This window comes from Phaseolus vulgaris, chromosome 1 (genome assembly GCF_000499845.2).
Source record: "Phaseolus vulgaris cultivar G19833 chromosome 1, P. vulgaris v2.0, whole genome shotgun sequence".
In the NCBI taxonomy this organism is placed as follows: Eukaryota; Viridiplantae; Streptophyta; class Magnoliopsida; order Fabales; family Fabaceae; genus Phaseolus; species Phaseolus vulgaris.
Window position 1 is genome coordinate 45,532,105 of NC_023759.2, and position 15,929 is coordinate 45,548,033.

General features: G+C 27.8%; 1 protein-coding gene across 1 annotated transcript; it reads left to right on the plus strand.

Moving 5' to 3' along the window:
- The first annotated feature begins 14,328 nt into the window (after window positions 1-14,328).
- On the plus strand, window positions 14,329-15,929 carry LOC137814637 (E3 ubiquitin-protein ligase PUB22). Its single transcript, XM_068617467.1, has one exon. The coding sequence runs from the start codon at window positions 14,454-14,456 to the stop codon at window positions 15,708-15,710; it is 1,257 nt and encodes a 418-aa protein (XP_068473568.1). The 5' UTR covers window positions 14,329-14,453; the 3' UTR covers window positions 15,711-15,929.

A 15,929-nucleotide genomic window follows, 5' to 3' on the forward strand; every position in this document is an offset into this window, starting at 1 on the left:
ACCATTCTATTAAATCTATGTACGCTTTATTCATTTTTTAACAAACAATTTAATTATGCATATACATCTGCCTAATCACCTTCACTATAATGGGTTCATTATAATACCCACTAATCATTTTAATACAATTTTCTCTCCTTTCTCTCTTTTCATGATTTTCAGCCCGTGAGCCCTGTCCAGGAGCTGCAAATTCTTCCTGCACCTCCATACATCTTCCTGCACCTCCACAGAATCAGCGAAATGACTGTTATATCGTTAATGAAAAATGAAAATAACCTTATGCCCCTCTTTTTCTATTCACTATTTTGAGCATCTTTTCTTCTTTCTCACTTCGCAGCCAATCTTTCTCATTGAGTCAGAGTCCTCTTTCTCTCTTTTCAAACGCAACACTCCATCTTACATCTTACAACGTTATTAATCACGTATTCCTCTGTTTTTTTCTCAGTCACAACGCTTGATATTGTTTTTAGGGTAGATAAAAAATATATATATTTCAGATTATAAAACTCGAAAAATATTTGTAGGGAAATACTTTTCAAATTTTATGATCCAAAATATGTTTTTAAGTATGTTTCTTAAAAAGAAAACATTCCAACTTGTACCATATGAAACGTATTTTGTTAGGATTAAATGGTAATCGCCTTGTTGTCATGTTCCCGTCATCGGTTTTACTTTTCTTTTTTTTATATGTTGTATCATAAATGGATTAAAAAATAAAATACTTTGAATTATAAAATTTAAAAAGTTATTTTTTCATAAAAAATTAAATAAAATTTATAATATACAAAAACTTTCGAATTATACAATCCGTTATTAAAAAATAAATTTTGAATTGTAGAATAAAAAATAACTTTCAGATTAAAGACACTTTTTCATAAACCTGAAAAACAAAGTTATAATTATGAGTGTAAAAAAATAATGGAGGTGCAAAAAGAACCTTTATTGTTACAAAATTGGGTAGAGCCTTAGCAAGATCAGGTTCGGAAATTGCTTCCTGCACCATATAACTGCACCCAATTACAGTAAAAAGACAAAAATACCCTTAAAAAAATGGGGTACATATAAAATTAAATTTCCGACCCGTTTTCGGAACACAATAATATCTTTTGGATAAATTTTTTCAAAATGTATTATTTTCAATTCTGAATTTTTTTATCTGAAATGGGATTTTGATTTTTTGTTTTCTGATTTTTATATCCCAAATACAATAATCTCTTCCGGATCTACTTTTTCAGAATACATTATTTTCATTTTCAGAATAAAGAATATTTTTGGAATTTTCGAAATTGTATTGGGTGCGGGTTCAAAAGTGTTGGGTGCAGGAAGCAATTGCCTCTAGGTTCATTTGTTTTAGTTTGACTCATCTTAATTTTGGCTATTTCTTTCTGCATCCTAATAAATTTCTTCCTGCAACCCATCCATTTCAAGAAAAAGACTATTTTATCTCTTTTGTAAATTATTTCTGGATTGTTTTTTTCGAAATATTTCTATAACATATTTTTCGGAACACATTATTAATTCTGGATTTAACAATTTGAAAATAAAAAAAATTATTTTGAAAAGGATATTCTGAAATGATTTTTGTTTTTTAAATTTCCTATTCCTGAAACACTCTTTACTTAAGAACTCCTATTCTGAAAACATTTTTTGTTTATGGAATTTTTATTCTCGAATCACATAAAATTGTGAAAGAGTAATTTTAGAAAATGTAGGGCGTAGGAAGAAACTTCCCTTAATTTTAGAATAATATATATGATTTGCAACATAAGACCTGACACAATTAGTAACGTGAATATTACTGTACAAATCAAGCTCGTGAAGACTCAAGAGGAGGTGGTACAGAGTAGGCTATTAGAACAACAAAATGCAAAAAGGAAAAAAAAATTGAAATAGGTTGGTTCTTATTTTAAAAATATCTAAAAAACTAAAAATGCAAAAACAAAATAACAAAATAAAATTAAAGTGTGCATATAGGAACGCTACAAAGAATGATTAATTCACTTTCCCATCTTTGTTGACCTATTTCGAAAATACTTTTTTTTTTAGAAACGGTATAATAAATAGTTTATTTGGACTTATTTGAATAGAATACATGTGTTTGATGGTTGATGATTATTAACAAATTTATTACTCTTAGTTGAATGAAAAGCGAAGCACAACAATGAACAAGAACTTTAAACAATGAACCAATGGAAGAATGGAGGAAGAATATGCAATGAGGGTAGGAAGAACTTACAAAAGCAATGAGGGTATGAATAAATTACAAAGGCAATGAGTGAAAAGAACATTCAAAAGAATTGAAGAGAGAGTGTGAAGAAGAAAGAAAACACAAAGAACAAGTGGTGCAGAACTTCGAATTAGGATAATAATAAAACTATAGATAGCGGTTGTAAGAGAAACCATCGTCTATTTAAACAAAGGGAATAAACCGTGGTTCCTCTTACAACCGCCGTCTATCTACCCATTTTAGTTTCAAAAAAATGTCATCATATTTTGATAGACAACATTTAGTAATGAAAAACTATATATTAACTGTCGTAAATAAATATTTTTGTACTAGTAATTATTAAAATTCTCTATTTTAACGACAATTATATTAAATAAGATTATAATTATGTTTTCGAATGCTCTAAAAAAACATCATTAAATATGTATTTTCAATTGATTTTTTATTTTAAAGAATGATAAATATATATGGGTTTAGGTAGAGAAAATTTAAAGGGATGGAGAAATTATTAGGTGATATTATATTATATGCTATCTTTATTAGTTTTATATAATTGAGTATTATTTATATGTAAATTAACAAATTTAAATTATGTCATGTAGAGATTAGTTAGAATAATAAACAAGTAGCTTCATAAAACATTTAACAACCGTAGTACAGGGTCTACCAAAGAATAATTCAAAAATTAGTTAGTTTTTGCTAGTTGATTAGTTATTAGTTCAATTAGAGGTGCACCTCACATGAGACTAGTAAGATTGACAAATAAAAAAGTTATGGTATGACCATGTATTAAATATTTCATTTACAGTCTTTACATATAAATAAATGTGTTGAAAAATAACATCTCTTTGAATAGATCTCAGTATTTCGAAGGGTCAATTAGCCTTAAGTTAGACGATTTTCATTCTTATACTTTTCTTTCTTTTGTAAGTGCCTTTTATTTTTATTTTCAAGCTTATGAGCCATAAGAGTGAGATATTCTGAAATTCGTCTCCTCTTTAATAGCTACAACAAATGGAAATCTTCCTACAAAACTCTGTGATAGCAAGTGCAAGATAACCAAGTTGTTGGTTGGCTTGTGAAAAGGAGACTTTTCAAAGGTGAATAAGAATGCTTATACCTCCACAAAAATAAGGGGAAAAAAGGCTATGTTCTTGTTTGAATTTAGTTGAAATAATTACAAATATAAGAAACATATACTAAAGAAATCAAAATTGCATTTATTATAACTAAGTACTATGTAATTAAATTTAAATATTAAATATTAAATAAAACATTCGTTGGGGATAAACTTTTGTTTCTAGTTTCTATTACTTTTATTGGCTCTCGCTATAAATATTTTAAGATTCTATGGATTTATTCAGTTGAGGAAGTAATCCATTAAAATCATGCATATAAATTATAAATATAGATTGCAGAAATTTTGTTCAATAAAATAATAATAAATTCTATATAAAAATGTTTATATATAAACATTAATAATGAGTAACATTGTATTAAAAAATTATATAATTAATCTAAATTTACAATTAATACTAAGAATAGCATATTATTATATTTTAATTATTCATATTTTTCAATGTAACGAGTATTTCTTTTCTAATAACAATTAATTATAATTACCAATTTAACTTGAAGATTAAAAAAATTATTAATTTATACTTTTAATTTTTGTTATTTGGTACTTGTAATAGAAAAATAAATTTATTTATGCAGTAACTTTTAAAATCTTACAGTTTTATAAATTAATTAAAATAAAATTTTATTAGGTAAAATTATTTAAAAAAATAACCCACGGATAAAAACACTAGTAATTGACGAATATTTAATTTCACGATTATAAATAGTATAATAAAAATAATCTTTTGTGTATATTATAAGAAATCTATTAGATACACTGTTAATATTAATTTTTTAATCAAGAGTTTTACTTTAGTAAGTCATGAAACCAACTTTAATTGGAAAAAAAATTACATTAGACTTCAGAAATTGTGCTTTCTCCTTGGTAATGAATTAGTAACATTTATTATATTAAAAACCAGAAACTTATTTTAAACAAAAACAAAAATTTGTAATAAAGTATATTACATGGTCTTCCACAACTTGTAGTTCCTACTATTTAGAGTAGAAGCTGTCTGGTCCCAACTTGGTTAGGAAAAATGAAAAGAAAAAGGTAGACTTCAAAGTGTGGAACCAATTAATATGATTCATGTGAGAAGATGAAATAAAAAAAAAAAAAGCATTTTCGGTCCCAAAACGATCTTCATCACATAACTCAACGACTGGGGACTGGGTCTCTTAATCTTAAAAAGCATGAAAAACATATCTCACTTTGTTAACCATATGGTCTTTTTCTAATTGTCGGATAATAGTTAGATCCAGATAGTTTAAAGACGATTTTGATAGGAAAACATTTATTATTACTTAAATGACAATATTATTACATATTTACATCATTTAAATAATATAGTACAAAAAATTAATCTTTTAAATTATTTTTTATTTTATTTTTAATTAAAGAAAACAAATATGCACATCTCTTCTTATCCCATCTCTAAACCTGTCAGGTTGGCAAATCAAGTGATAAAGATTAGGTTGTTGAACTGAAAATTCCATCCTAACCTGCAAAATTAGTTATAGGTTACTAATTGAGTCTAATCCATCTTCTCACCCCTAATTTTATATAAATATTTTTTTAAAACAAATAAAAAATAAATAATTTTTTAGGATATATATATATATATATATATATATATATATATATGATTTACTAACTTTGAAACATTAAAATATGTATTGTTCGAACCTTTTATCTAAACTTAAAAAAGACATTGATCCTTACAATTATAAAATTGTGCTGGAAATAGTTTCTAAAGGTTTTGGAAACAAACTTCTGTAAGACTAAAGTTGTGATTAAAGAAACAGTTTGAAATTTTACTTTAGGTTTCTCTTTTACAAAGAGAGAAGTTGGACTAAAAAGAAATTATGTTTTATAAAAGTAATTTCGTAATGAAGAAAACTCTAGGGGGGGAAAGCTTCTCAAAATATCGTTTAAGAATTTTTTTTCTTCATTCTTTCAAGTTCAAGATCGAAAGAATATACTAAAGACAATCTTTAAGTATAAAAAATATTATATAATTATGTAACCATTTTACAACATTTGTTAAGATTTTAAAATGTTGGTCAACACTACATCATTAAAAAGTATAATAAAAATGGTAAACTACTAATTTATATAATTCTGTTATTTAATTCATTTTTTCACCTTATTAATGAAACTCAATAGTTTTTTTTTTATCGCAATTTAAAAGCATCATACTTTTTTTTATTAAAAATACAAGTAATATAGTATTTTACAACTTATATTTAATACAACTTATTTTTACTATACTTATATATTCAATTCTTCAATCTAAACATCAAAGAAACACACATCAATGTATCAATATATAACACATAGAATTTGTTCTAGTAAAAAACAAATAACTCTTAACCTAAAACATCAAGATTGTTCAACATTCTAATTTTTTATGTTGTTTTTTCTCTTTTCTTAGTCAGTCTCCCTTTCCTCTTATAGCTTTCTTTGACCTGCTCCCCTTCTCGCTCCTCCCCCCTCCTTGTAACTCCTTTGATTACTTAACTACCCATTACACAGATTCTGTAACGTTAATCCCTTCAACACCAATCATCAAGGTAAATAACTGGATCGACCCATGACCACACAGCCCTTCAGCCTCTGCCGTAAGCTAAAGAGACTTCAAGGTCGTCCTATGACCACACAAGAGACTTCAGGATCGGTCTATGACCACATAGCCTCTCAGCCTTTGACGTAAGCTAAAGAGACTTCAGGGTCGACGACCATACAAAATTAATGATATATTTCATAAGTAAATGATTGAATAAGTGCTCATAGACTAGCGAAATTTTTTTATTTTATTTGATGAGTATCCTAAGATAAGAAGTTGTATTGGAGAAATACTCGCAATTCATAAAAAACACCAATAACCTAAATAAAATAATTCATAACCTAAATAAAATAATTCAAATGTGTATTGCTACGTTGGTGTGAATAAGAGTGTTGAAAATCTATAAATTGTAAGGGAGATTCAGCTACGTTTGATATACATGCTACTAGAAGAAACTAATTAATAATAATTTGATTAAAAGAAATAAAATGAAATTGAAGAAATAATAAAAATATTGATATAGAAATGTCTGACTTATGAATAATGGCGTGGACTGTGGTCTTCCCTGTTATTAAAAGAGGAAAATGAAAAATAGAAAGGTTTTAGGTTGCGGCTGACCGTTGTTTTTGGCCATGCAATTTTTGACCTCGTAAGATAGAGACCATTGTTTTAGAGTTGAACCTCTAACAACTTAGTTTGAATGTTTAACAAATACTCAATACTATTAATATGGTTATACCTCGTCACTTCTAAAATACCTTTCAAACACACAAAGAATTGTCTTCTTTCCTTAAACTACACAATCAATCATTGTTACAAAAACAGATAGGATTCATACAACCACAAAATATGCATATGTTCTTGCTGCATCGTAATTCAAAAATATAATAAAATAGATAAATTTTTCTTTGAATGGACATAATATAAGAAGGAAAAGTTGAGTAGTTTTTTTATTTTTATTTTTGGATGAGGGAATGGAAAGATAAATCCTCTTTTTAGTCTTTTATTATAGGCCACTCTAAAAATGCCTTTTTTTTAAATGGTGTAATTTTATTTTATATTTTTTAAAATAGGAAAAAGATATATATTTTAAATTGGCCTGATTTTATTTCTTAGGTGTGATTTCAATTTTTTTATTAAACTAAAAATGATGTTACATCAAATTTCACTGTGTACTTTACATGTATGATTTGTCTAAGTCTAATTTTTTTTATTTTTTCATTTCAAAAAATATCAAATGAAACTATATTATTTTAAAAAAAATAAAAATAACGTTTCATTTTTTTAAGACCTAATTTATAATTATTTTTATGTTTATTAGTAAGTAAAATTTGATGTAACATCTTTTTTAGTTTAATATAAAAATTAAAACTGTACATGACAATGATACATACGATTTGCCCAATTTTAAAATATTTTTTATTTTAAAAAATATAAATGAAAATATACTATTTAAAAAAAAAACTAAAAATAACGTTTTATCTTTTTCTAAGACCTAATCTATTATATTTCTTAAGTTTATTAATAAATATCCCTAACTAAAACCACTTTTCTTAATTTGGTATAAAACATTAAGATGACTAGGAGTTACTGGAAAAATAGTAATCAATTTACAAAAATGATTTTATCATTATTAATTTTTTACTTTTTTCTTTATATCATTAATATCATTAAAAGTGTGATAAAGAGTATCCCTGGATGTGAATAAAATTAATAATTAAGTCTGGTAAAAAAAAAGGCCTTATCATATATAGAAATCATTTAAATTATTTATAATAATTAAAATGAACTAATTTAACTATTTTTTATGTTCTTGATAAATTAGTTATTATACTTACCTTGATCTTTAATAGCCCATTTTTTTACACACCCTTGTTTCTGGTTTTTAATTAGTGAATGAATTATTGGTAACATTGAACGAGTTTGACTATTCGCACACACACTCACATCACAAGTTTGATTATACTAGAAGGGTCTTCGGTCTTCCTCACATTCTCAGTCAACTTATTATTAATAAAAACATTGAATCATTAGTATTAATATTTTAAAATAAATTACAAACTCAGTGTACACATTCTAAGAAACGTGTAATTATTTTTCTTCGGTAGTTTTTCATTAATTAGTAAATATCTGTATATTATAAACTTTTAATTGAAGTAAAGCTTAAAAAATATAAGTATTGGGATAAAAAAAAAGAACATTTTAGAAACAATCATAGATAATTTTAAAGGAAAAAGTATTTTCAAATCAACTTTAAAATTTTAAAGTAATTAATAAGTTGGGAGTGTTTAAATATAAAAAGGAATCATCTAAATAATAATTAGGTTGCACATTATAATTAAGACAAAATGGAACAATACATTAACAAATAACTTTTCTTATTTATGCTACAAAAAATTACTGCATGTTTAACATTTTAAAACATTTTTTATCGTTAAATTACATGGATCCGAACTAAATCAACTTATTATTTATCAAGTTGTTTGGTTCAGATTTCACATGAAAAATGTTAACACTGAACTAAACTTGTTTGATTGACTCAGTTTATAATTTTTTAAAAGAAACTAAACTAAAATCAACTATGAATACTTCTATTTTAAATCTAAATACTAAAAGCAAATTTAAACTAAATTTTAAAAATTATTTCAGCCATTTAATTATTATAACGTCAATAAAATTTACGAGATCAATAGTTTAATGTGTTAGATGCCTTATTGTTCTCTTTAACGAGATTCTGATGGGGTTACAGGTTAAATACAATATTTTTTTTTATTACTAATAAAGAATTTTAATAAATAAGAGTATTAGGAGTATTGTAATCTATGTAAAAAAAAATCAATCTGTTTAGCGATAACCAGAAACATGTAAAAAAAAACTAAAAAAATCTTATTATACAAAACATTATAGCTTAACAGTATCAAAAACATTTCTAAAAGCAGCTCCCCTCAACATGAAACATGAGGGTGACCTTTGTATACATCAAACCATAAAACAAAGATAAAATTTAGAGATAGATTGGAAAGGAAAATGAGAAAATATTTTGAATAGAAAGTTCGTTTTGGGTTATTCATATAAGTGTGTGAAAAATAATTTATAAAGGATAATTAATTTTAAATTATTGTTTTGATCTTAATTTATTAGTATGGATTGTTGTATGATGTTTTAGTTTATGTAAAATAAACTTATGCACCAAAACTTTTAAGAGTTCATGTATGACTTTAAGTTTCCAAAGATATTCACAATTTAACTTTTAAATTTAAGTTAGTAAGTTTAGCTTGGAGGATGATTTTGGATAGAATATGAATTTGGTTAGGAGAGGGTTAGCTCTAGGAAATACTCTCTTCCCAATGTGTGGTATGGAGGAGGAAGGCACCAATCATTTGCTCTTCACATGTGTAATGTCATGCATTACAAGGCAAAAACACATTTTGAACAATTCTTTTTGGCTGGTTTGACTAATTACAAAATAGAATACAGAAAGAGGTTTGGATGATAAGCATATGAATTCTATAGTTTCACAGAAATAAAATTATTTTTGGAAATGGGATAATAGATGGTGTAGAGATTTTCATGCTGGCTCACTAAGAAGTTGGGAGTGAATAACTAATAAGATTCAAAAACTAATTTCACTTACTCCAAATGGTGCCTTAGTTCACTAACATGCCTTAAGTTCTAATGAATGCAGTGGTAAATCTTCTGCCAAAGTTAGCGTCCTAGTTCAAATATTATGTTGACTAAAATTTGTCTAAGAAAAGTTAGATTTCTTAGTTGTTTTATTGATGTAGGGATCACAACAAAGAGACAATCAAGTAATTACAAGAAGTGCAAAATTATTTTCAACATGAAAGCCATAAATTTTGTATGACTTAATTGAGTACAATAAGGTCAACATTTACATTTTTGTGATTGTGTGATCATAAGGTGAAAACTTAGCTTTTTTCTAATTGCAAGTTTTTGGAAAGTTGTACACATTGTTTTGCTTATTAGCAATATTCTTTTGAGTAATAGCGTCAAGGAATTACTAATGAATGCAAAGGTGTTTTTTTGGTTTAGTTGGATACATATACAGTTTTAGGTTATATTGTAATAGAAGGGTTTGAGAGCTATGCCATACAACCAAAAACATTTTTTCTATGTTGAAACCTCCTTCAAATACTCTATTTTTTTAAATAAGAAAAACTTTGAAACTACAAAACTGTATTGTAATACGTATGAACATTATTATTAAATAATAGAAGATTTAGGTAGGTAGGTATAGTTGGTTACCTTTGTGTTTTCTCTAAATGCTTTTTAGATACATGAACTATTAAGGAAATAATAATTATCAAATTATATGTAATTATTGTATGCAATATTTGACGATATTGTACTCAATTATATGCAATTAATTTTATAATTATAAAATCTCATGATTAGTATCCTACCTAATTAGATTGTAATTTAGGAGAGAGAAAATTCATATATATTTCCTGTACATGAAGTGATGTAATATACACATAAGAGAATAAGAAACATCTCTTCTTCTTACCATTTTTTATCATTTTCTTATATAAACTTCAATAACTTTTTTTTTCTTATTTATGAAGTTCGCATATATGGTTGAAGCGAAATAGAGATAAAAAAAATGTCTTTAGATCCCGAGTTCCTTCCTCAAGTAATAAGTGATAATCATCACCAATAAGGAGACCACTATAAAAAAAAGTTAAATTTTACCATTAAATGTCAAGGAGAGAACCTCACTTAAGAAATATATTTTTCTCAATATGTTTTTCTCTGTGATTGAAAACCTATTTACTTATTTTATTAGATTTTAAATGTTGTATTTCATTTTTCAAACTTTTTATCGAAGTTAAATGGAACATGTGAGTTAAGATAATTATAAACATTGAAATATAATATTTGTGAAGTGAAAAAAATTAGATAGATGTAGTATTTAAAATATATTATATTAATTAAAATGATTTTTAAAATAAAAAATAATTATTTATTATCATTGATTAAATTAAATATTTATTTTAATTAATACAGAAACTAATTATTTTTTATGTTTAAAATTAATTTATATTTAATGATTTTTTTAAGTATAACATTATTATTGGAATATATGATAGATTATTCAATTACTATTCTTATTATATGTTATTATTTTAATGCTGCATAAATACTTTTATTGATAAATATTAGTTATTAATAATGATGCTTTTGTTAAGAAAACTCCCATCTTTACCACCACAAACCGATATTATATTCTTAGATAATATAAAATATTAAAAGTATATTTTAAGGGAATGAATAAAATAATAAAAATTAAAACATTTTTTCTAAATCATTAATACCAATTTAATTTGGATCGATAAGACAACAATTTTGTCAAATAAATTTGTTTATGTTTTAATACTTTATAGGAGATAAAAATTTTGCCATAGTGAAAAAAGAGATAAAACTTTTAATATTGTGAAAAGACATTGCGGTGGTGTGGGTCCGCACATGACTAATTTTATAGCCGACATCTAAAGTCTAAACTATAACCACTTACGTCATGGACGCCATCACCAGTTTAATTTACCAACATTTTGCTCGTGTCAATTATTTTAAAAGTTGAAATATGAATAGTTTACGTTAGACAACTTGTAGTATGGAGCCGTTAACAACACGACCAATAGAAAATAAAAGTGTTTATCGTATTAGAAATTTTCTTCGACATTAATTTGTTTAAGAAAACATAATTTTTTTTAAAATTATATTTTTATTTCGTTAGGTAAACTTTTATGAAATTTATACATGGAGACGAGAAAAGTTACTCCAGAGATAATTTAATAGTCCTTTTTATATATATTTCTTAATTAATCTAATCATTATAATAAAAAATAATTTATAATCGTTATATTATGAGAAAATAAACAACGGTGAAGAGAAGTAACTGTTTGGAAAATATTTTGAAAACAATTTGATCATTGAAATTTTAGCTTTATGATATTTCTTTCATATGATTAAATTTTAAAAACTTAAATTACTCATAGGAGTTGGACAAACAAGTTGATTCACGTTGAGTTAAAAGTGAGTCAATTTAATTTAAATTATTTTTTAATGAACTAAAGTTTTTATAACTTAACTTACTGTAAGTTGGTGGGTTGATGAGCCAAAAATAAAACATATTTTATGGTCTTGTTTATTTGGCATGCTCTATAGTGTCGCAGAAAAATATTTATTAGAGACTGAAACATTCATTAATAATTTTCACGTGCACTAATTAGATACAATATTATATTAGTTATCATTACTATATATGTATTTTAAACAAAGATCACCTGTTTCTTAAAGTCATATCGCGCTATAACTTTAATGTTTGTTTTATATATATTGCAAGCACTTTAATTATAGTATGCAAAGTGTTATTCTTTCTTTAGTAAGTAAAAATTATTTTTTAAGCTTATTGTACCTATAATCTTAAAGGTATTATAACATCTTGACCAAAGTAATCTTATTTCAATTTTTTATCTGGTTAGATGAGATTTTTTTAATTAATTATTTGTATATTATTAAATGAGAGACATGAATCCGAAACATTGAACTTTCATTCAGGTTTTCAAAAGAACAGTAGTTTTATACAAAGAAAAAAATTCTAAAAGGAGTATAATTATGGGATAAATGGTGTATTTCATACTATATTAAAAAAAGATGAAGCTGATAGATGTTTTTCAATCAGCAAGTTGATAAATAATTTATTTTATGTCTCTCTTTCTTCATTTAACCCGAAGCTATCTCATTTTGGAATACATAATTGGATTTGGAACTAATTTATTGCAACAATAGGTCAAATACATATAATTTTGTGTACAAAAATAGATTGAATTCGTCTAAATTGTATAAGATTAGAATTTAACTTGATTTTAAAACTACGGTTTGAACTCAATCTTTTATCTGGCAAAAATCATTTTTAGAAGTTGGTCTGACGCTAAATAAAATGTAACTATTTCATCATTTATAGTAAATTTAAATTAATAGTAAAATCATGTTTAAAATATTAACTTAAATAGGTCATTGTGATAATCTTTAGCAATTTAAAATAAAAAAAATTATTATCATATTTTCGAGAAAAAAATGCAATTTACTGTAGTCTTAAAATGAGAAAAAGGAAAAGAGATAAACTTAGTCAAAGGATGTTGGTACTTAAAAGGCTGGATCAAAGAAGAAAATAAGAGTAACACATGAGAAACGACGCCGACGGCTATTTCCATGTCACCGAACAGTGACTAATTTTTATCGTCTCGAAAAATTAAAACCTCTTTTTTTTCTTTTTCTTTTTCTTCTTCTTCTTCTTCTGTAGTTTACGCTTTACACGTATTATGCGGTGGAATAAACACTTTATTTGGTCGGCCAGCAGCCAGATAATAAATACTGCATTATTACTTAAATTAACAGGTCAATGTTACCAATCAGGCAAATGGTTCACCATGGAACATGAGTTTTGACGAGAGTGCTGTTGACAACCTGCTAGTGACTTTTAAGATCCACCTGTTAAAGTAATTTATTTTTTTTACCAGTTATAACCATTTTCTTCAGATTTTATTTTGAGTATGAACAGATTGTGTTTTCGATCAGGGTGTTGGATTCTAGATAATGATTGTTCTTGTACTTTATTTGGTCGGTCGGAGTCACTCTTAATTATCTGTTTCGCCTTCTTTCACTTGGTCGTTTAGTTTTATTGGTTGGGATGGTATCTGCAGAAGGCACTTCAATGATCAAGTAAGTCAGGATGTCGGCACTCGGGTGTCAGAGTACTGTAAATAATGACGTATCTGGTTATTGAAATTTGTGTTATTTATATTACCTTAATGGACCTTCATTGGTGGACCGGATTAGGAGATTGATTCATGTTTAGGATTGTGTTAAACAATCTTTAATTGTGGATTAACCATGCTGACTTAGTCAGTCATGACTTGTCGTCACGTGACCTTGTCATTGTGATCGATTGGTTGAGTGATCGAATTCCTGACCGACTCACTGATTGAATCGGTCGTCCCATTAAGAATTAAATTTTTTTTTAAATTAAACAATTTTAATTTTAAAATTGTATTAATCAAACCACTTAGAAAAAATTGATAAAATATCATCACTTTTTTTACTAATATATATATATTTTTTTTTCCAGGCTGGAAAGAAGGACGTTGATAGGAAGTAAAGAGGATAAATAATGAGCTAATTCCCATGTGCATTAAATGTTTCACTCAGATATCTTGTTCATGTTTTGTCTCTTGTACGTGTTGACGACTGGATAAAGGGTATCTCATCTTTGGAATAGTCATAGCACGCTCTTTCTCTCTCTTCAACGGAGGCTCTACTTTTTTGCGTGTTTTGACTTTACAACATTTCCCACTCCCACACCCACTCTTCTATATATACCAACTACTCCCTCCTCTCATTTCTCAACTCCAAAACCATTCAAACCCTCACAAACCATTCAACAATCACAACCTTCTTCTTCAATTCCTTTTCCCTCTCATCAAGGTTAGGCTCTACACTTCCTCTACAACATCGCCATGGACAACGACATCGATGTTCCTTCATTCTTCCTCTGCCCCATTTCTTTACAAATCATGAAGGACCCGGTCACGGTTTCAACGGGCATCACCTACGACCGTGAATGCATCGAAACGTGGCTCTTTTCTAGGAAAAATACCACATGCCCCATCACCAAACAACCCTTGACAGATTACACCGATCTCACCCCCAACCACACTCTTCGGAGACTCATCCAAGCCTGGTGTACAATGAACGCTTCTCACGGCATCGAAAGGATCCCAACTCCAAAACCTCCTGTAAACAAGACTCAGATTTCGAAGCTTCTCAAAGACGCTTCTCACTCCCCTCTCACATGCCTCCGAAGACTCAAATCCATCGCTTCGGGAAGCGAGACAAATAAGCGATGCATGGAAGCTGCGGGTGCTGTTGAGTTCCTAGCATCGATTGTAGTCAATAACAACAACGATTCTTCAAATGGGGTTGACCCAAATGATGGATCTGGATTCGAGTTGAAAACAACTGCAAGCGATGAAGCATTGAGCCTGCTTCACACTCTTGATTTATCTGAACAAGGGTTGAAGACTCTTATTAGCTTCAGAAACGGAGACTTTATTGAGTCTTTGACGAGAGTCATGCAGAAGGGGTTTTTTGAATCACGCGCTTATGCAGTTTTCTTGTTGAAATCTATGTCTGAAGTGGCTGATCCAGTGAAACTGTTGCATCTAAGACAAGAACTTTTCGTGGAACTAGTACAAGTCTTGAAGGATCAGATTTCAACAAAGACATCAAAGGATATCATTCAAACCTTAATCCAATTCTCTCCTTGGGGGAGGAACAGGATCAAGGCTGTGGAAGCCGGAACAGTTCCTGTTTTGATAGAGCTTCTTCTGGATTGCAAGGATAGAAAGCCTTGTGAGATGATGCTGGTGCTGTTGGAGATACTGTGCCAGTGTGCCGAAGGAAGAGCAGAACTATTGAGTCACGGAGCGGGTCTTGCCATTGTTTCAAAGAAGATTTTAAGAGTTTCGACATTGGCGAATGATAGGGCTGTTAGGATTCTTCTTTGTGTTTCCAAGTTCTCTGCGACTCCACATGTTGTTCAAGAGATGCTGAAACTGGGTGTGGTGGCGAAACTGTGCTTGGTGCTTCAGGTGGATAGCGGAAACAAGGCCAAGGAAAAGGCAAGAGAGATACTCAAATTGCATGCTCGGGTGTGGAAGAATACTCCATGCATACCCAACAATATGCTTTCTTCATACCCGGCTTATGCGTGAAATGATCCATAGAGAATTTTGAACCATATATACCTCTTTTACAATTTTTTATGTACAGAATTATTTGGAAAGGACACAACACAGTTAGGTTCAAGTTATAGATACATTCACTGCCCACAAAAAATATTGGTGGGTAGCGATTTAGGTTTTGATTTGTGTTTCCTCACAATTGACACAGAAAAAGTTAATCAATCATACATTCATACCGATTTTGTTCCA